Here is a 21,205-nt window from a genome sequence, read left to right on the forward strand (position 1 = left end):
CGTCTGATTTATCTTAGTCAGTCTTGCGTCGTATTCTGTCAATAACTCAGTTTCTCTGTCTGTTTCTTAGACCCGGTTCATACCCCTGCCTGCTCCAGTCTCATCTCGTCAGTCCAACATTCCCCCCGGATTCTTCGCTACCGCAGCCCTGCCTTTTCTCCGACTTCTCCGATAAATCTTTAATTTACTTCCTGGGTCTGAGTCTTCCAATTGGGTCTACCTGCCAGCCAGCCATCATGACACGTATTCCACTCAGTCCCTGAACGTATGAGAGAAGTGTGTTTAAGCTGTGCGTGTAAATGCAAACATGAGTGTGTGTGTGCTCTGATAGTGACTGAACAGGCTAGGCCACTCGGTTAGTTCCCTCACACAGCAGGACGTCGCCTCACCACCTCCTGAACAGCACAGCCGAAGAGAAAGACGGAGGAGAGGATAACCAGGGGAAAAGGAACGCGAGGAGAAGTGGTGGAGAAGTTCAGTGTTCTGAGAAAACAGAACAAGAGGATATAACGTTGGGACGTTCGGAACTGTGGTGGCAGCATGTGAATCTGACGGAACTGAGACCGAGGGAACAGAGTACGATGTGAGAGCGCTGGGACTCTGTAGAACCAGGGTGTGAGAGCGCTAGTAGACTGCCAGGACTCGGACATGTCGATCACTGTCAGCCTGAAGAGGATCACCAACCTCCCAGGGAGGTACGATCGCAAGGTGGAACTCTCTTTCAGAGGTCAGTATTACCAGTCTGTCTGACTCCCTGTGTTTGTCAGTTACATGGTCAGTACAACTTCATTCTACCTGTCTGTCTATCTGCCTCTCTGATTTGTACTTGTCTGCCTACCTGTCTTTGCTTGTCACTTACATGGTCAATACTACTTGTCTTTCTGCCTGTCTATCTACCTGTCAGTTTTTTGCCTGTCTGTCTAACTGTGTTTGTCTGTATTTGGTACTACTCATTTTTCTGCCTGTCTGTCTCCCTGTTTCACTGCCTTTCTGTCTGCTGATCAGTAACATTGGCAGTGCTGGCTGATCAGTAGTTATCTTGATTCCTTAGTCACTCATCTTGTAGTGTGAGAGATTCTACTGTACAGGGTTAAGTTTTGTTTCGAGCAAGTCTGATCTCTCTCCAGGATCTGGGATTAAGAGAGGAGCATATCATTTTCATCATTATCGTCATCATCTTGTTCAAACAATCGCTGTAGACAGTCTTCTTTAGTCTCCAGCTGTTAGTATTCTCCAGACAGAACTATATTCTAGGAGTAGAGATGGGAAGTAACAAAGTACAAATACTTCATTACTGTACTTTTTTGTACAAAGTTGCACCATTGATGAGGACTCTACTATTCTCTACTGTACTCTATTGTACTCCGCTCTGCTCTGATTTACTGTGTTTTAGGCTTCTCTGTTCTCCTCTCCCATGTCTTCCTCTCTTCTCCTATGTGTATGAAAAAAAGTTTGAAAGTTAAAAAAAAAACTTGTTGAAAAAACTTGTTTGTTGTGTCGACTGGTGTGTAAAAACAAAAGTTTTGAGAGGTTGAATAATTATTTTGAAAAAAAGTGTTGAAAGGTTGAAGGAATATTTTCTCCTAAAAGTTTGAACAAATATTTTCTCAAAAAAGGTTTGAAAAAAAGGTTTTGAAAAGTGGAAAAAAAATATTTTCTCTCAAAAAGTTTAGAAAGGCTGATTATTTTTTAAGGTTAGAAAAAAAGGTTGTAAAGGTTGAAATAATATTTTCGAACTATGTTATGTTTGGGTGAAACCAAGCGTTTGTTGGACCTGTATGTGGATGATGATGTTTATGATGGGGCTTCTGATATTCATTCCACAGGGTTCACACACAAAACCAAGATCCTTCAGTGTGAAAACCTGGCCATCTTCAATGAGGTAACATCTGCTGTATGCAGGGAGGGGTGATATATAAGAAAGAGAGAAAGAGAGAGAAAGAGACAGAAAGAGACAGGAAGAGAGAGAAGGGAGGTAAGTGTGCTAGTCAGAGTAAAACTATTTTAATAGAGCTGATAAATTTCCTCCAGCCCTCTGAGCCAACACTGGCCCCTCCATTCTGGAACACCCCTGACCAATCACTGATTGATGAGGAGAACACTTCTTGGTTGAGCCCTGATAGCTGAGCTTTAGCCTCTCTAAAGCGCAGCCTGCAGATTGTTTGTGAACTTTTAGGAGCTTGGCTGTACTTGTGTTTGACTACTGTGGCTGCCAAACCACATCAAGGCTCTCTGTACTTAGTGAGTCAGACTCCTACAGACTTAAGGGGGTAACAAGCTTCTGAAACTGTAAACACATATGCTGGGTTTAGCCTTTGACAAACAGTGCTGTGGAATCTATTGAGGTGGTGAATCAGAAGCTTGATTGTTCTTTGTGATACAGTGTGTGTGTGTGTGTGTGTGTGGTAGAGTGGGGGCATGGAGGGAGGGGGGGGGGGGGGGAGGGCTAGGATACTGCTGTTAACTTTGTCTCCACAAATCCCGAAACTGTAACGGTGTGTGCGTGTGTGCCTTTGCGTCTGCCTGTGTGTGTGTGTCTGTAGCAATTCCGATGGCCTCATTATGGGAAAGGGATCGGAAACGAGGTTCTGACTATCAGTGTCTACAACTGCAGCAAAGTCTTCAGCAACAGGTGAGTCCCTGGCATATCTGCTGACGGGTACAGATATTGGTCAGGGGAAGTAGCAATAACACCATGAATTTCAGATGAGATGATTTTTTAGGGAAATTGTACACGTAAGCACTTAGTGCTAATAAATGTTAGACCAAGTGTTTCATCTTTTAAAGGCTGTGCTACTTTTCAGACTTGGAATCATCTATGACTGGGAGACATCATACATGAAACATTTTGCCCTGATCCTAAGGTGCTCTGTGTGTGTGTGTGTGTGTGTGTGTGTGTCCAGGCTGCTAGGGAAGCTGGTGGTCGGCCTGCAACACGTGGTGACGTCAGGACGAATGGTGCTGAGAGAATGTCTGACTGCAGCCAACTACAGCCTGACTGATGTACAAACACACACCTGTCATTCACACACACACCTGTCATTCACACACACACACCTGTCGTTCACACACACACCTGTCATTCACACACACACACCTGTCGTTCACACACACACCTGTCATTCACACACACACACACACACACACACACACACACACACACCTGTCGTTCACACACACACCTGTCATTCACACACACACACACCTGTCATTCACACACACACACCTGTCATTCACACACACACCTGTCATTCACACACACACACACACACACACACACACACCTGTCATTCACACACACACACTTGTCGTTCACACACACACCTGTCATTCACACACAACTGTCATTCACAAATACACGATCCAGGGCTCACATGAAGATTCTGTGAGGATTCAAAACCTTGTTTTTTTTCTGAAATGTAGTTTGCTTTGTGATTCCGTATGTGTGTGTCTCAGATGTATGTGGAGCTGGATATTCGATACCAGCCCATCCAGGGATCAGCTGGAGGCTGGGAGGGAGACGAGTTCCTGGACTTGGAGGACGGAGACGAGTGAGACACACACAAATACACACACACACACACACACATACAGTACCAGTCAAAAATTGGAAAATGTTTCCAAACTTTTGACTGGTACTGTACACACATACATACACATATAGACACACACACATACACATATAGACACACACACATACACATATAGACACACACACACATACACACACATTCACTTTGATGTAGCATGTGATTGATGACTCCGACACCTTGCTCCCCCTCCAGGTCAGGGCTGGTGATCCTGAACACAGCGTTTGCAGATGCAGGGTGAGTCTGTCTGACGAGAATCAGCTTCTGGTTCTAAGATAATGGGTTCTTGCTCCTAGATGACAGGTTCTGGTTCTAAGATGAAAGGTTTTGTCTCTAAGGTGACAGGCTTATGGTTCTAAGATGATGGGTATTGGTTCTAAGATGAAGGATACAGGTTCTAAGATGACAGGAGATGGTTCTTTGATGACAGGGTCTGGTTCGAAGAGATAATTACATGATTGTAGGTTCTGGTTCTAAGAGATGATTCTGTGATGATGGGCTGTGGTTCTCAGGCCCAGGCAGGCTCTGCGACCTGAGCATCTGGACCGGGCTGCCCGGAGGATCGGCCGGGAGCTGCTTCGCACTGGAGACGAGGATGACGAAGATGATGATGATGATGACGATGACTTTGACATGGATAGTATGGAGACTTCCAACATGACATTCACACCCATACTGAGGTAACTTCCTGTCAGTCTCCAAGGGAGGTGTACAGGAGGAACAACTTCTCTGTATCCACTTTAGATCCAAGCTGTAGATCACAGACAGAACAGTAGTGGTCTGGATATTGGGGTCAGGTGGGGTCAGGTGGCTGAGCGGTTAGGGAAGCGGGCTAGTAATCTGAAGGTTGCCAGTTCGATTCCCGGTCGTGTCAAATGACGTTGTGTCCTTGGGCAAGGCACTTTACCCTACTTGCCTCGGGGGAATGTCCCTGTACTTACTGTAAGTCGCTCTGGATAAGAGCGTCTGCTAAATGACTAAATGTAAATGTAAATATTGGTTCTAGTCTTCTCCAGGGCCATGTTCTTGGGTGTTGATGTCTAAGGTCTATAGATCTTGGTGTAGTGACATATACAAATGTCTAGACACAAAACTTATAACAGGACATATTTGATGCTTTTCATTGCATTCTCTCATTTCTCTTTGTATGTGTGTGGCTGTGTGTGTGTTTGTGTGTGTGTGTGTGTGTGTGTTTGTGTGTGTGTGTGTGTGTGTGTGTGTGCGTGTAGTCGTTGCAGGGCTCTGTCCAGACATGGCCAGACTGCCATTCCCAGAGTCCAGAGCTTCCAGGTGGGTGATGTCAAACAGAACAGAGGCTGACACTAGCTGTATCATGTCATACACAACCCCATTAGCTGCATGAATACAAACATGGCTGCTGGGTCTATACACAGTTCATGTTGATCCTGTTTGATCTATAACTGCATATTGTACCTAAATGTACTCAGTTACCTGGCACTTTCATCCAAAGCAACATACAGCTGGATTTGAACCTGCAACCTCTTGATCTGCAGTCAATTGATGTACTGTACCTTATTATTTCCAGTGAGATACATTAGCTTTATAAGTACACTCTTTGTGATACATTAGCTTACGATTATTTCCAGTGAGATACATTAGCTTTATAAGTACACACTTTGTGATACATTAGCTTACGATTATTTCCAGTGAGATACATTAGCTTTATAAGTACACACTTTGTGATACATAAGCTTACTATTATTTTGAGTGAGATACATTAGCTTTATAAGTACACACTTTGTGATACATTAGCTTTATAAGTACACACTTTGTGTGTGTTGTGTGTGTGTGTGTGTGTCCAGGTGAATGTTAGCATCCTGGAGGCTCAGAAACTGCAGGGAGTGAACATTAACCCTGCAGTGTTCCTCCGTGTGGAGAAGGAGAAGAGACACACCGCTACTCAGAAGTCCACCAACTGTCCCTTCTACAATGAGGTGACGACTGGGAGTGGGAGAAACCGAACCAAATTCAAGTCAGTTACATTGAATTGAGCTGAATTTGAACAGTTAACTTCACCCTACCATCTTGTCCTTCCCTTTCTGTCTCCCTAAGAACTTTGTGTTTGAGTTCCATGAGACTCAGGATGTCTTGTTTGATAAAGTCATCGAAATGACGGTGAGTATCTGTCTGTTATGGTGCTGGATGGATGTGTGTGTGGGGGGTCAGATGGCTGAGCGGTTAGGGAGTCGGGCTATTAATAAAAAGGTTGTTGGTTCGATTCCTCGTCCGTGCCAAATGACGTTGTGTCCTTGGGCAAGGCACTTCACCCTACTTGCCTCGGGGAGAATGTCCCTGTACTTACTGTAAGTCGCTCTGGATAAGAGCGTCTGCTAAATGACTAAATGTAATGTAAATGTAAATGTGTTTGCTGGATGGGTCACCTCTGGTAAAGGAGAACATGTGAGGTGATCATGTGACCGGTTGTCTACTACCTGTCCAGGTGGTCAACAAGAAGTTGCTGGGACTCCTGATGAAACGCATCGGAATGTTCAAGATCGACATCAGCACCGTCTACAGCCAGCCAGGTAAACAAGGATGTGTGACACCATCACAGAATACCTCCAAACAAGCACACAGAATGTGACATCATCACAGATTAGAGCCAACCAAGTGAACATAATGTGACATCATCACAGATTAGAGACAAAACAAGTAGACATAACGTGACATCATCACACTCAAACCACCCCTTCCAGACCACAGTTTCCACAAGAAGTGGGCTCCTCTGACCGACCCATCCGACACCCGCTCAGGGATCCGGGGATACGTCAAGGCCAGCATCACCGTGGTGAGGAAGGGAGACGACCTCAGCATACCGTCAACCGGCGCCAAGAACGACGAGATCGACAAGTGAGCCCCTGTGCAACATTTGATATTCCACAGGACTGTCCGAGTGTGAGTGTGTGGTGTGTGTATTTTTATTTGTGTGTATTTTTATTTGTGTGAATGTGTATGTGTGGTGTGTGTGTGTGGTGTGTGCGTGCGTGTGTGTGTATGTGTGGTGTGTGTGTATGTGTGGTGTGTGCGTGTGTGTGTGTGTATGTGTGGTGTGTGCGTGTGTGTGTATGTGTGGTGTGTGTGTACGTGTGGTGTGTGTGTGTACGTGTGGTGTGTGCGTGTATGTGTGGTGTGTGCGTGTATGTGTGGTGTGTGCGTGTATGTGTGGTGTGTGTGTATGTGTGGTGTGTGTGTGTACGTGTATGTGTGGTGTGTGCGTGTATGTGTGGTGTGTGTGTGTGTGTGTGTGTATGTGTGCGTGTGGTGTGTGTGTGTATGTGTGTGCGTGTATGTGTGGTGTGTGTGTGTGTGTGTGTATGTGTGTGTGTGTGTGTGTGTGTGTGTGTGTGCAGGAACCTGCTGCTGCCCAGGGGGATGCCAGCGGAGCGGCCCTGGGCCCAGTTCCTGGTGAGGGTGTACCGGGCCGAGGGTCTGCCCAGCATGAGTGCTGGCTTCCTGGGGAACTTCTCCAAGATGATGGACAGGAACGTCTTCATAGACCCCTACGTCCAGGTCACCTTCGCTGGGCAACAGGTACCAGCACACACAAACATAGTCACATACAAGCATGTATGCACACACACACATTCCATCTCTTTCCCCTTTGCCCTTTTCCCAGAACACAGCTACTATTTGTTCAATGGGCTGTGGTCCCTCTATTTACACTGCTATTAATGGTAACGCACACACTGACACACACAAATACACGTCTTATCAGCTCCGATCAGGTCCTTTAGCTCAGCTGGTCCCTTTCAGCAAGAAACTGGGGGAGGAGAGCATCGGAGAGGAGAAGAGAGGAAAGCGGAGTAGAGCAGCGATTCCCAACCTGTGGGCCGCGGCCCACTAGTGGTACGCTAGGGTAATACAGGTTGGCCGCAAAAATATTTGAGCTGTGCAAGTGGGGCGCAAAGTGGAAAAGGTGGGGAATGGCTGGAGTAGAGGATAGAGGAGGAAAGGAGAGGGGAGAGTGCAAAGGAGTTCCTAATTTCAGTCCTGTTTACTCCAGTCTTATCAACCTCATCTGCAGGAGCGGCGCCAGAGAATGCAGGTGCTAAGGGGGTGCTAGATCATTGACAGGGGGAGCTGCGCAATTCTATATATTATATATAAATACTATCAGGGCCGCCTGGGACGGAGTGGGACCCATTTTCAGCCCGGCAGTGTAATGGCCAAAGCCAGCCCATCCCCCGTCAGTGGCCGAGCCATACGTTGAACAATCGGGGCTTAACCCGAACCTAGAACCTAGTCAAGGTTCTGATGCGAGGTGCATTGCGCGCGAGCGCAATTTTTTGCATTAATTTCTGTGCAAAATAGTTTTTTGAGCTTTCTGTAGAGATTTTCAAACAGAGCAATTGAGCCTTCATTTTCTCAAAGGCGGAGAAGAACAGGGCTTGGTTTACACCTATCTATAAATTCTAGTCACTGCGCATTGCGCGCGAGCGCAGTTTTTTGCATTAATTTCTGTGCAAAATAGTTTTTGAGCTTTCTGTAGGCTAATATAAATATTTCGTTGGACTCAAATTGTAATATTTTCTGGAAATTACAACCCAAATTTGTACCTGAAACATTCAGGGCTTTTGAGAAAACTCCCACCCTTGCAGGAACCTAGATTTATGAAGTGACAGATCTTTCTTTTTTTACCTGTCTTTTTCAGTTCCTCCTGGCATCTTTCCCCCATCCATTTTATTATTTTTGCATCAGCTTAATCTTGCTAACTCCACAACAATAAATGATTGTTTAGGCTTGTCTCCGCTTATTTAGATTAAAACCTAGTGTAGCCTATTAGCTTACTTATCAGTCACAGTAACTTAACACATGGTTTTATTCGGTGTGTGAAAAAAACGAAGAGAAAGCAGGCGATCTGCTGGGCCAATTTATGAGCGGGCAGAGCGGCCCACCGTGAATTCTCCTGATTCTCCCGATGGCCACTCCGGGCCTGAATACTATTAATAAATTAGCAATATTTTTGGGGGTGCTATTGGGGTGCTTTGGACTTTCTTGGGGGTGCTGAAGCACCTGCTAGCCCCTCCCTAGCGCCGCCCATGCTCATCTGGTGTGTCTCTTTCAGGGAGAGACTTCCGTGGTGTCAGGCACCAACAGTCCCACGTGGAACGAGCAGATCTCCTTCATCGAGCAGTTCCCACCCCTTGCTCGACGAATCAAAATCCAGATCCTTGATGATGCTAATATTGGCGATGTCGCTGTGGCAACACACTTCCTGGACCTTCAACAGATCTCTGACCCAACCAGAAATGGTACAGTTCCTAACATATATCTCACCCTAACAGAAGTTGTCAAGTCCAACCTGACCTGACCTGAATTCACCTCACAGCACGTTTTGCAGTCAAGAAACTTTGATACTCTGATGATAATCTCTGATACTGACATTCTCCATCTTGCTGTCTATCCTTCATCCTCTTTCTCTCCATCTCTCCATCTTTCTCTCTGTCTCCCTCCCGTCCGTCCTCCAGGGTTTGACCCAACCTTCGGCCCTTCCTGGATCAACCTGTACGGTTCTCCCAGGAACTCAGCCCTGAGGGACGTCCACCAGGCCATGAACGAGGGGCTGAGCGAAGGCATCTTCTACCGCGGACGGCTCCTGTTGGGCCTCAGCGTGGAGGTCTACTCCACGCCCAACTCTGCTGCCGCGGACACCCAACCCTCCCCCGGCGTGAAGGGGGCGCTGGGCCACCTGAAGAGGAAGAGCAAGAAAACCAAGGAGAGGAAGCAGGATGGTGAGGGGCATGCTGGGAATTTCGGTTCTGCAATTGAACAGCTTGTATTGCATTGTGGGTCTGTGGGGCCCACATCCAAAACAACAACACTGATGTTGTTGTTTTTGATATTGTCAGAAACTAAATAGTTGTTGAGGCTTATGTAGATGTCGATGTTTTATGTATTTGTGTGTAGCTGGATCTGCAGTGGAGTCAGAAGAGGCAGGCATGGAGGTACCAGAGGCAGTCACTGTGGAAGTGAAGGAGGTCCACCCCATGCCTGAGGTCAGTCTGAACTACATCACCCACAATTCTTAGCACCGCTCTCCCCTGCATCCTGATTGTTCTGTAACCAGTTGTGCCCTGCAGGGTTTGGTGGGAGAGAAGGAGGAGTTTCTGCTGTTCGCCTCCTTTTTTGAAATCACCATGATGGACCCTGTCATAGGGAGCAAGTCAATCACCTTCGAACTGTCTATAGGTAAGATGTGAATGCAGCTGTTTTGTCAAGTCTGAGAAAAACACACTGACCTTTGGAAGTATCTCCAAAACCCAATTTGACAATTTTCCCTGGAGAGATTCTAATCTCTAAAGCACAATTTACCACCAAAGAAAATACAGGTCCCCGTTTGAGTATCACATTATGTTTTGTTCCATCAAACTGTTTTTTCTGTTGTCCACAGGGAACTATGGGAAGGTGGTGGAGGTGGCGAAGTCCAAAAAAAGTGGCAGCAAGGAGGAGCTTAGCAGGAGCAGAGATGATCTTTCCAGGAGCAGGGATGACCTACGCAGGAGCAGAGATGATCTTTCCAGGAGCAGGGATGACCTACGCAGGAGCAGGGAAGATCTTTCCAGGAGCAGGGATGACGTGAGCATAGGCATGGATGATCTGAGCGATGACGGCCAGCCTCTGTTGGGGTCTGAAGACGAGCTGGAGAGGGGGCAGCTCTTGGACCCTGGGCCTTTGGACAGGTCTGTATCCAAGCCGAGAAAACCACAGCCCACTGAGTTTGACAGGTAAGACGGCTACCAGCTATCCTCAAGACGTTTCCTCTCTACGTACATCCACCCTGACTGGCTTGGATCCCATCTAATCCTGGACGAACATTTGCAGGTCGTTCCGCTGTGTTCCCCTCAGGGGAGAGAAGCCCTGTCTTTACCTCTGGTGCTGCTTCGAGGACCACAGCTTCCGCTATTACAGTTCTAATTGGTTACACAAGATTGCTGACAGGCTGGTAAATCTGTCTGGACGTCCGTCGAAAACCTCGCTCTCAAATACTTTTTTTTGCCTGAACATGAAAGTGTGTGTGTGTGTAGCTGACGTAGGTGTGTACTCTTTAGGAGATAGGTTTGGAGGAGGTGGAGGGTCTTCTGAAGAGGCCGAGGAACAGGGTCAAGGACCGCCTGGGGGAGGTTCTCACAGAGTTTGTGGCCAGCTGCAAGTGAGTCACTCTTGACTGAATGTAAACATTCACTCGTCTGAATCTGCAGATGTACTTTAATGTACGTGTGATACCTAAACTGCTACGGAATGAATGTGAAAATGTGTCTGGTTGTGAATGTGAGCCTGGGAAAGTGAATAAAAAATAAGTGAATAAAAGTGAATCAAAAACAAATACGGTTGCATATTTCTGAGCCTGAAAGTGAATCAAAACGAATCATCGGAGTGTGATTCTCCAGACAGTACTGCTCCAATGCATTCAAGAAGGGAGCTTACAAACCCAACAACCTGGACAAACGCAGACGAGAGTTCCTCCGGAAGAGAATCGTGAGTCACCCCCTGACTGAGCCTCTCTGCTCACAGCCTCACCACAAACACCTTGGTCATCAGCTCCTTCATCACCACAGAAAGTCAACAAGCTATGAATCTAACTTGTGTGTGTGTGTGTGGGTTCTGTGAATGTGTGTGTGAATCCAGCTGTTGCTGGCCAAGGCAGCGCTGCGTGCCAGGAGGAGAGTGACCAGGAGAACAGCTCCAGAGAAGCTGTCAGAAGCAAACAAGATCCTCAAGAAGCTCCTACAGCTCGCCAAAGAGGTGGGATGGACCGATCACTTCTCAGTTGCCCTTTGACGGTTCCTGTCATACTTATGTCTTCCTCTCCCCTCCACCCCTCCATCCCTCCACCCCTCCATCCCTCCACCCCTCTCCCTCCACCCCTCGACGCCTCCACCCCTCTCCTTCCACCCTTCCACCCCTCCACCCCTCTCCCTCCACCCCTCTACCCCTGTCCCCTCCACCCCTCCACCGCTCTCCCCTCCACCCCTCTCCCCTCCACCCATCTCCCCTCCACCCCTCCAGCCCCAGAGCACCCTGCCAGATGTGTTTCTGTGGATGCTGAGTGCAGGGCGGAGGCTGGCCTACTGCCGGATCCCCTCACACTCCATCCTGTTCTCTCTGGTGGAGGAGCAGAGAGGCAAGGACTGTGGCAAGCTGTCCACCGTCTACATGAAGGTACCACACGGATACTGCATGGAAACACTCTCACATACAGACACACACACACACAAACTCACACTAAATATTTTCTCTACCGCAGGTACGACATATTAAATTCTATATTACTGTGTGTGTGTGTGTGTGTGTGTGTGCAGACCCCTGGTGGCCCTGTGGGAGAGATCTTCGCCAAGCTCGAGGTGTATCTGTGGCTGGGCATCACCAAGTATGCCAAAAACTGCACCATCAGCCTGCCTGGAGAGTTCCTGCCTGTCTGTGAGCCGATGCCAGCTGGGGTGCCCATGCCCACCAACATGCCCCCCATCTCCCTGACCTGCCAGGGTGAGCCGGCACTCCCTGAGCCTCCAGCTGTCTCTTCCTCCCCTGTGTTCCTCTCTACTGTTGCCCCACAGGTTTCCATTGTGTGTCTACTGTACATCTACTGTGTCTACTTTTTCTGACTGGTCTTTGCTATATCTCTACGATGTCAGTACTCAGTACTCAATACTCAGTACTGTGTTTCCTGTGTGTTTAATTTTATTTTTTCACCATGTCTCTATTGGGCGTCTATCGTGTCTCTACTGTCTTGGGTGTGTGTATCCTCAGACAGTCGTTACTTCCAGCTGCGTTGCCATATGTACCAGGCACGTGGGATCATTGCTTCAGATGACACCGGTCTGTCGGACCCCTTCACCAAGGTGCTGTTCTCCACGCAGTGCCAGGTCTCACGGGTGAGTCTCTCCCACCACTCTCTCCTCCCTGTGTGTGTGTTTATGTTATAGGGTTGCTCATATTATGTGTGTGTGTGTGTTAATGTAATGTGGGAGTCCACAGTGTGCATGTGTGTAAATTTAATGTTTGTGTGTGTGTGTTAATATACTGGGGGTGTGTGTGTTAATAAACGGTGTGTGTAGATCCTGAACCAGACCCTGTCCCCTACCTGGTGTGAGCTGCTGCTGTTTGACAGGATCTTGATTGAGGGCACCAAGGAGGACCTGAGGGATGACCCTCCAATCATCGTCATCAGCCTCTACGACTTCGATGTCATGGTAACCCCCCCCGTTATAGTAACTCAATCAAATGAAACACAGACCCTGACCCTGAGACTACATAAAACCTGTGTTTGTGTGTGTGTGTCTCTTTGTGTGTGTGTCTCTTTGTGTGTGTGTACATGCAGGGAAAAAATGACTCTCTGGGCCGGGCATTTGCAGAGCCAGAGTTGAAGTTTGTGGAGGAGCCTTACAAGAAGCCTGGACTGAAGTTCTTCAACATCACCAGGGGGCGTTCCCATGCTGGCCAGCTTCTGGCAGCGTTTGAGCTGATAGAACTGGACTACTCCTGCTTTGGAGAGGTCAGTAGCTGGACTAGTGGTTAACTTCTGGTTCTGATTGGCTGTAATTGGGAGTCAGTTGGCTGAGCGGTGAGGGAGTCGGGATAGTAATCCGAAGGTTTCCAGTTCGATTCCCGGTCATGCCAACTGACATTGTGTCCTTGGGCAAGGCACTTCACCCTACTTGCCTCGGGGGGATGTCCCTGTACTTACTGTAAGTCGCTCTGGATAAGAGCGTCTGCTAAATGACTAAATGTAAATGTAAATGTAAAAAGGGAAATGGACCACTCCTGTTATTGTCAGTTAGTAGGTCCATCTACAGAGTTCTCATGTTGAAAAGCAACCAGCACCTGCCTATACGGTAAAACAAAACTTAAACAGCACATGTACAGACCTCAACTTTTAACATGTGACCCCTGGCCCTCACAGCCGTCCCTCAATGCAGATGTGGACCCTCAGGAGCCCCAGTTCCTGGACGAGGAGAGGTGCTACGTCATACCTGAGGGTGTCCGGCCAGTCCTCAAGACCTTCAGGATAGAGGTGAGGGGTGGGTTTGGCTCTGTGAGGGTATATTATGCATGTGTCTTATCACGTGATGGCATAGTGTTCGTGTGTGTGAATATGTTCATACATGTGTGCGTGTGTAAAGGTGTGTGTATGTTTATCAATGTGTGTGCGTCTGTGACCTTGCGCGTGTGTGTGTCCAGGTGTTGTTCTGGGGCCTGAGGGACCTGTGCAGGGTGAACCTGTTCGAGGTCGAGCGGCCCCAGGTGAGGATAGAGTGTGCGGGCCACTGTCTGGAGTCGGAGGAGATGGAGAACTATAAAGTCACACCCAACTTCAAGGAGATCGTCAGACACTTCCATGTGGTGAGAACCCTCCGGACTCAACATCAAAACGGAAGATAGAGTCTGTAGAATCCACCACCAGGAGACACCAGTGTTACAGCTGTAAAAGTGTAGCCACCCAGAGGTGTTTGATGGAAGGGTAGTGTACACTATCCCTGACCAATCAAGACTCCTAACCTGTAGTTCACTCTGTGATGTAAGATGATGACTCATTTCCTGTTCCTGCCCCATATCCAATCAGGACCTTCCAGAGCAGGTATACCTGCACCCGCCCCTCACCATCTTCGTTCTGGAGCAGCGTGCGTTCGGGCGCATGGTGCTGGTCGGCACACACGTGGTCCAGAGCCTGATGGCCTTCGGGCCCCAGAACCTGGGAGACTGGGATGAGGAGGAGGAGGAGCCTAAGAGGCCAGGTAGGACCCCCAAATGGACCCTCGTCTGATAGGACTCAAACTGCTGGTGGCTGTAGCAGATAAGAGTTCTGATCATACTGCACCCCTCCTCCTCCCTCATCCAAAGTGAAGCCCTCCATCCGGAAGACCACCCCTCTGGTCACAATGAAGACCATGCAGCTGGGAAACCTGCCCATCAAAATGTCCAAGATCCCAAAAAACCTGGTCAGAATCTCCTTTTATCACCGTTTCTTTCACTTTCCTCCCATTCTTCTCTTCTGTCCACTCCTCCCTCCTCCCCTCCTCCCCTCCTCCTCTCCCCTCCTCTCCTCCTCTCCTCCTCTCCTCCTCTCCTCCCCTCCTCCCCTCCTCCCCTCCCCTCCCCTCCCCTCCCCTCCCCTCCCCTCCCCTCCCCTCCTCCTCCTCTCCCCCTCTCCCCTCCTCCCCTTCCCTTCTGTCCACTCCTCCCCTCTCCTCCTCTCCTCCTCTCCTCCTCTCTTCCTCTCCCCTCCTCCCCTTCCCTTCTGTCCACTCCTCCCCTCCTCCTCCCGTCCTCCCCTCCTACACTCCTCTCCTACACTCCTCTCCTCTGACCATCCCATCCTCACACACTTCCCTTCCATTTCCCAAGATTCCGTTTCAGAAGCAGAAGAAGAAGGAGGAGCTTGAGGAGGATGTCCCAGAGAAGGAAGAACTGGATTGGTGGTCAAAATACTATGCATCACTGGATGAGCTGGCGAAACTGCAGGTTGAGCCAATCAGACTCTCTTTTTTTATTGTCAATGGATCAGACATATCTCCATAGGCTGGTTTACACCATACCATACTATGTGTGAGCATTCTGATTGGATGTTTTGATGTTGCTGTTTCTTGTGTTCAGGCGGAGAATGAGGAAGACCTTGAAGATCAACAGGAAACAGGTAGTTCATCCTAGACAGGTTTTCCATAACACATTATACACTACTAACATTAAAGCTTCGTTAAATAACTCAACCTTACTCTGTAGATGTAGCCAATATGACATTGGAAGGTTTGGAGGAGGAGATAGAAGAGGAGGTAAAGGAGATCGAACTACCCAAACCCAAGCGCAAAAAAATATCTACTATCCAGGTTTGTGTTTGCCAGAGAGGATGACGATGGGATGAATGTAAGTTTATGAGCCAAGTTTTTAACCGGGATTGTGTATGTCTCTCTCTGTCTCTCTCTCTGTGTGTCTCTGTCTCTGTCTCTCTCTCTCTCTCTGTGTCTCTCACTGTCTCTCTCTCTCTCTGTATCTCTCTCTCTCTGTATATGTCTCTGTCTGTCTCTCTCTCTGTCTCTCTCTCTCTCTGTATCTATCTCTCTCTCTGTGTATCTCTCTCTCTCTCTGTATCTCTCTCTCTCTCTCTCTCTCTGTTGTCTCTTTCTTTCTCCAGCTGTACCACACAGAGCTAGAGAATGAGTTCAGCCAGTTTATGGACTGGCTCCACATCTTTCCCCTCCAGAGTGGAAAGGCACGTGGTGAGGATGAGGAGGAAGATGAAGATGATAGGATTGTGGGCAAATACAAGGTGAGATCTTGGGACCTGGACCTTGGAGCCAGCTGGGGCAGGCATGTCGCTCGTGTTGTGGGCTTCTCTGACAGTGTGATGTGACACTGTCTCTGGGTTCTAAATTCAAAGTAGTTTTTTCTTGGTTTTGCGAGTGTTAAGGAACAATGAATAGTTTTTCTTACCGCTGATTGAACTGTACTTTTCGGACTTTATTGTCCCCATGGTGCAAGGTACTGTATGTTACAAAACAAACATATGATCAGCATGATGTGTTTTGGTTTCCTCAGGGCTCCTTCCTCATCTACCCCATCTCTCCTGAGGACGAGGAGGCTGAGTGTCAGATCACCAATGGACTTCCACGCAACGCCCCCGTCAAGGTTCTGATCAGGGTGTACATGGTGAAGGTACGTGTGTGTGTGTGTGTGTATGGTGAAGGTACGTACGTGTGTGTGTGTGTGTGTGTGTGTGTGTGTGGTTATTTAAGTGCATGTGCGTTTATCTCAATGGATGTGTCCAAAAGTCACATTCCAGATTCTCTGTGACTGATGTCCTTCCCCGTTTCCCCCCAGGCCACCAACCTGGCCCCCATGGATCCCAACGGGAAGGCTGACCCCTACTTGGTTCTGAAGGTGGGTCAGCAGAAACAGGACACCAAGGACCGCTACCTGCCAAAACAGCTCAACCCCGTGTTTGGAGAGTACGTGGTCTTACCTCACACTACACAGCATAGCATCGCATAGCATGCTAGCATAGCATACTAGCATAGCATGCTAGCATAGCATACCAGCATATCATGCTAGCATAGCATCGCATAGCATCGCATAGCATCGCATAGCATCGCATTGGCATTGCAATGCATAGAAAATCATAGCATAACATAACACATCACAGGACACTATAGTAGATCACTAGGGACGTCTGATCCTTACTGCCCTTCTATTGTGTGTGTGTGGGTTCATGTGCGTGTATATTTATAAATGTGTGTGTGTTCCTGCAGGGTTTTTGAGATTAGCGTGTCGTTCCCCCTGGAGACAGTGCTGACAGTGTCTGTGTATGACCACAACACCCTGGGATCTGATGACATCATTGGCGAAACAAGCATTGACCTGGAGAACCGCTTCTACAGCCGCCATTACGCAGGCTGTGGCATTGCACTGTACTACGACCGGTAGGCTTCGGGCACTCACCCTCAGATACTGTACCGAGATGACGTCAGTACACTGACCGCAAGTGACCTCACTCCCTCAGCTTGTGTGTGTGTGTGTGTTTGTTTGTGTTTCCAGGGATGGTTATAACATGTGGAGGGATTCCAAGAAGCCCACTGTCATCCTGGCAGAATTCTGCCTGAAGAACGGCATTCCCTCTCCGGAATACCGCGAGTCGGAGGTCAAAGTCCTGAACAAGATCTTCAAGGTTCCACCTGAAGCCTTTCCTGAAGGTCTGATTCATCTACAGTCTCCTCTTCTCACCATGTCCTCCTGTTCTCCTCCCTTCTCCCTGTTCTCACCTCCTCCTGATCTGACCTTCTCCTGTCCTCATCACCTCTCCCTGTCCTCCTCTCCTCCTCACCTCCTGTCCTCCTCCCTTCTGCCTGTTCTCCTCTCCTCCTCACCTCCTGTTCTACTCCCATCTCCCTGTCTTCCTCTCCTCCTCGCTTCCTGTATTCCTCACCTTCTCATTGTTCTCTTCTATTTTTCTCTCCTGTCTTCTGACCACATCGGCACAGGATGTTATGGCGCATTAATGTTCACCGATAATGATGATTCTGATGACAAACTCTCTCCAGAGCTGCTGAAGAAGAACAACCGTTCCCCCGAGGAGGAGGCAGAGCTGGATGAACACAAGGCCCTGAGTGTGCTGCAGCGCTGGGGGGAGATGAGGGAGTTCTGCCTGGGCGCCTGCCCCCTGGTGCCCGAGCACGTGGAGATGCGCTCGCTGTGGAATGCGGACAAGCCAGGACTTCCCCGGGTCAGACGGAGCAAACACACCTGTGTACACACACACAACACACACATACGTGGAAAGTACACACCCACACACACAAACCTGTGTCTGAATCAAGTTTTCAGTCTTTGAGCTTCTGACACCTTCAAAAACAGGAACATGCACACACACCCGCACATTTAATGTATTAAAAGTATCTGGATAAAGTTTTCCTCAACAGAAGTCTGAATAATGTTGATGTTGTCACAGGGTTTTGCCCACATGTGGATAGACATGTTTCCTGTTGACATTCCACCACCTCCACCAATCGACATCAAGCCACGCCTACCAATACAGTAAATACCACTATAAACACATCATCGTCTTGTAAAAAAACATGCGTTTGAAAAGGCAACATGTTTGTCGCCGAGTTGAGAAGCCCTGTTAAATCAAATACAAATCCCAGCATCACAGCAGTGTCTGACTGATGTGATGATGAGGGGGGTCTTCTGTGTCAAAGCTCGGCATCTCCTTGACGACAGGTATGAGCTGCGGGTGATCATCTGGAACACGGATGACGTGGTGCTGGGTGTCAACCCCTTCACAGGCACCGCCTCCAGCGACATCTACGTCAAAGGGTCAGTCGCCGTGGGAACACACACACATAATCAGGTGATAGTTCTGCCGACTCATCAGTTTGTGTGTGTGTGTGATCTAGCTGGATCAAAGGGCTTGAGAAGGAGAAGCAGGAGACGGATGTCCACTTCCACTCTCTGACCGGCGAGGGGAACTTCAACTGGCGTTTTGTCTTTCGCTTCGACTTCCTGCCCACAGAGAAGGAGATCATCTACAAAAAGAAGGAGACCATCTTCTCCCTGGACGAGGTGGAGTTTCGCCAGCCTGCTGTTCTGATGCTGCAGGTCTGGGACTATGACCTCATCGGATCCAACGACTTCCTGGGTGAGGCTTGTGTCATCGCCTTGTTTAACCTCTGTGGATTCAGGCTTGTCAGATCAGACCCAGTTCTTGTTTTCCTAACCATGTCTGACTTACGGGAAAAAGAGTGGAGCCCAGACAACCAGAGGCAGGGGGAATACAGTACTTTGACACTCTGACCCTCACTGTCCAGAATAAAAACAGGAAGTTTCAAGAATGTGTGTGTTTGTTTGTGTGTGTGTGTGCTCCTGTGTCCCAGGCTCCATCGAGATGTGTCTGCCTGACATGGTGAGGGGAGCCAAGTCCTCAAGCCAGTGCAGCATCAAGATGGCCAAGGACCGAGCCACACCACGCTTTCTCCTCTTCCGCAGCAAGAGGATCAAGGGCTGGTGGCCACTGGTCAAGCCCAAGAGCCAGGAGGACATAGAGAGGGAGAAGAAGGAGGAGGCCGAGGACATGAAGAAAGGAGGAAAGAAGAAGAAGAAGAGCAAACGCAGCAAGATGAACGTTGAGGACCTGGAGTTCACAGAGAGCGGCGTCACCTACCTCCTCATGGTATGTGATGAACAATTGATCAGTCTTTCAGTCCATCAGTCAGTTCATCCAAGCATCCATCTGTTCATCTAGCTATCAATCCATTTAACAATGTTCACAATAAGGACTCTCAACAACTCCCTTCTGCCCTGTAGGTTGTGTAAATTATGTTAGAGATGTGTATGTATTGCTTTTAAGTGTTTCCTGTTTGAGTTGGAAGTGCTTCCTGTTTCCTGTATGTGTTTGTTGTCGCTCTGGATAAGAGTGTCTGCTAAATCACTAAATGTTTTCCGGTGCAGGGGAAGGTGGAGGCAGAGATCCAACTGGTGATTCTTGAGGAAGCAGAAAAAGCTCCTGTTGGGAAGGCCCGGAAGGAACCGGAACCTCTGGACAAACCAGAGTAAGACTCCCACCGCTCTCTTTACCAGCCCCCTCTCCAGCCCCATTACCAGCACCCCTCCAACCCCATAACCAGCCCCCCCTCCAGCCCCATTACCAGCCCCCCCTCCAGCCCCATTACCAGCACCCCCTCCAGCCCCATTACCAGCCCCCCCTCCAGCCCCTATTACCAGCCCCCCCTCCATCCCCATTACCAGCCCCACCTCCAGCCCCATTACCAGCCCCACCTCCAGCCCCATTACCAGCCCCACCTCCAGCCCCATTACTAGACTCCAACCTGCTAAATAATTTTGCTTTCTTTCTCTTTCTCATTCAATTTATCTGTCCCTATTTCTCTCTGTCTTCCCCTCTCCCCTCTCTCCATGTCCCTCTCCCTCTTCCTCTCTCTCTTCCTCTCTCTCTCTCTCTCTCTCTCTCTCCTCTTCCTCTCTCTCTCTCTCTCTCTCTCTCTCTCTCTCTCTCTCCTCTCTCCCCTCTCTCTCTCTCTCTCTCTCTCTCTCTCTCCAGTCGACCAAACATGACGTTCAGCTGGTTCATCAATCCACTGAAGACGTTTGTGTACTTCATCTGGAGGAACTATAAGAAGTACATCATCGCCCTGGTGGTCCTGGTGGTGCTGGCGCTCTTTCTCGGCCTCGTCCTCTACACCATCCCCGGACAGATCAGCCAGGCCATGTTCAACGGCTGACGTCCACAAGCGTGTCAGAGATCACAATCAAAACACTGTCTTCCAATTCCGAGGGCTTAATCTGCAGTTCACGCCAATTTTTCGTTCATTTTGTACGGCAGGAAAGGGAGCGTTGAACGACTACAACGCTCGTTCCCAAAGGTTTGTTAGTAAACAAGGCTGATTGAGAGTTTAACTTTGACGACTGAGGTTTAGAATAGAAGTTTCAGTTTATGATGTGGAGGGGGTACTCTTCAGCTGGGAGAGAAATTTGACTTTCTTCCTATCTGAAAAAATACAACACAAACTTCTTTAGATTCTGATTTCTCTTAAAGATGGAGCAATGAACTGTGATGAAACACAGAACAATGATACATACTTACTGATGATGTGTTTACTGATTTATATATATTTGAAATGTTTAATCTGTGCCATTTTTGTATTTCAATACACAAGAAAACACTGTTAAATGAACTGTATCATTTAAAAATAATATTTAAAGCGCAAGCTCCAACGGAAATTGGATTCTAAAAAGTAGGTGTTCAATAAGTGTAATGAGTTTAGTACCAGCTGGGATTCATTTGAAAAACGCAATGAGCATGGTGGCAATGTCAACGTTGATCTGAGTTTGGATGTTCAATTTAAATAAACCTCATATCCAGCACTGCTTCCACATTTAGATTGGACCTTGATTTCCACGGTGATAGCAGGCATAGCCAGGTGTTATCTAGGCCATTTGGCTGTTTGTGTACTAGGACTAGTCAGTGTGGACTGTACTTGAAGACCAAGCTACAGTGTAAGACTCATGGAATAAGAGAGAAACCAACTGATCATCACTGGAGTGTGGTGGGTGTGTGTCATGCTGAGGCAGGGGGCGGCATGGGGGAAGGA

At 48.3% G+C, this 21,205-nt stretch overlaps 1 protein-coding gene across 1 annotated transcript; it reads left to right on the forward strand.

The window, feature by feature from the left end:
- Window positions 1-463: 463 nt before the first annotated feature.
- Window positions 464-20,978, forward strand: fer1l4 (fer-1 like family member 4). The gene is made up of 47 exons (XM_067241835.1): window positions 464-727; window positions 1,827-1,882; window positions 2,544-2,632; window positions 2,904-3,003; window positions 3,457-3,551; window positions 3,786-3,827; window positions 4,103-4,270; window positions 4,820-4,880; window positions 5,414-5,545; window positions 5,664-5,726; window positions 6,052-6,136; window positions 6,308-6,461; window positions 6,962-7,142; window positions 8,677-8,863; window positions 9,080-9,343; window positions 9,519-9,607; window positions 9,692-9,800; window positions 10,003-10,092; window positions 10,198-10,336; window positions 10,434-10,554; window positions 10,661-10,761; window positions 11,000-11,087; window positions 11,238-11,354; window positions 11,619-11,771; window positions 11,912-12,095; window positions 12,360-12,484; window positions 12,668-12,802; window positions 12,931-13,104; window positions 13,513-13,623; window positions 13,791-13,952; window positions 14,173-14,344; window positions 14,451-14,548; window positions 14,955-15,071; window positions 15,204-15,243; window positions 15,330-15,433; window positions 15,739-15,873; window positions 16,143-16,259; window positions 16,425-16,552; window positions 16,853-17,023; window positions 17,139-17,293; window positions 17,642-17,823; window positions 18,049-18,134; window positions 18,321-18,416; window positions 18,497-18,738; window positions 18,974-19,269; window positions 19,548-19,648; window positions 20,155-20,978. Exons 1-47 carry the CDS (start codon window positions 649-651, stop codon window positions 20,333-20,335), a joined length of 6,075 nt encoding a protein of 2,024 aa, XP_067097936.1. The 5' UTR covers window positions 464-648; the 3' UTR covers window positions 20,336-20,978.
- Window positions 20,979-21,205: the final 227 nt, after the last annotated feature.

This window comes from Osmerus mordax, chromosome 1 (genome assembly GCF_038355195.1).
Source record: "Osmerus mordax isolate fOsmMor3 chromosome 1, fOsmMor3.pri, whole genome shotgun sequence".
Taxonomy (NCBI): domain Eukaryota; kingdom Metazoa; phylum Chordata; class Actinopteri; order Osmeriformes; family Osmeridae; genus Osmerus; species Osmerus mordax.

Excerpts from the sequence above, each read along its gene's own strand:
- fer1l4 (XM_067241835.1), top strand. The coding sequence starts at position 649 with ATGTCGATCACTGTCAGCCTGAAGAGGATCACCAACCTCCCAGGGAGG. Across the intron at positions 2,633-2,903 it reads AGCAAAGTCTTCAGCAACAG|GCTGCTAGGGAAGCTGGTGG; the intron begins GTGAGTCCCTGG and ends GTGTGTGTCCAG. Across the intron at positions 10,093-10,197 it reads CAGAGATGATCTTTCCAGGA|GCATGGATGATCTGAGCGAT; the intron begins GCAGGGATGACC and ends ACGTGAGCATAG.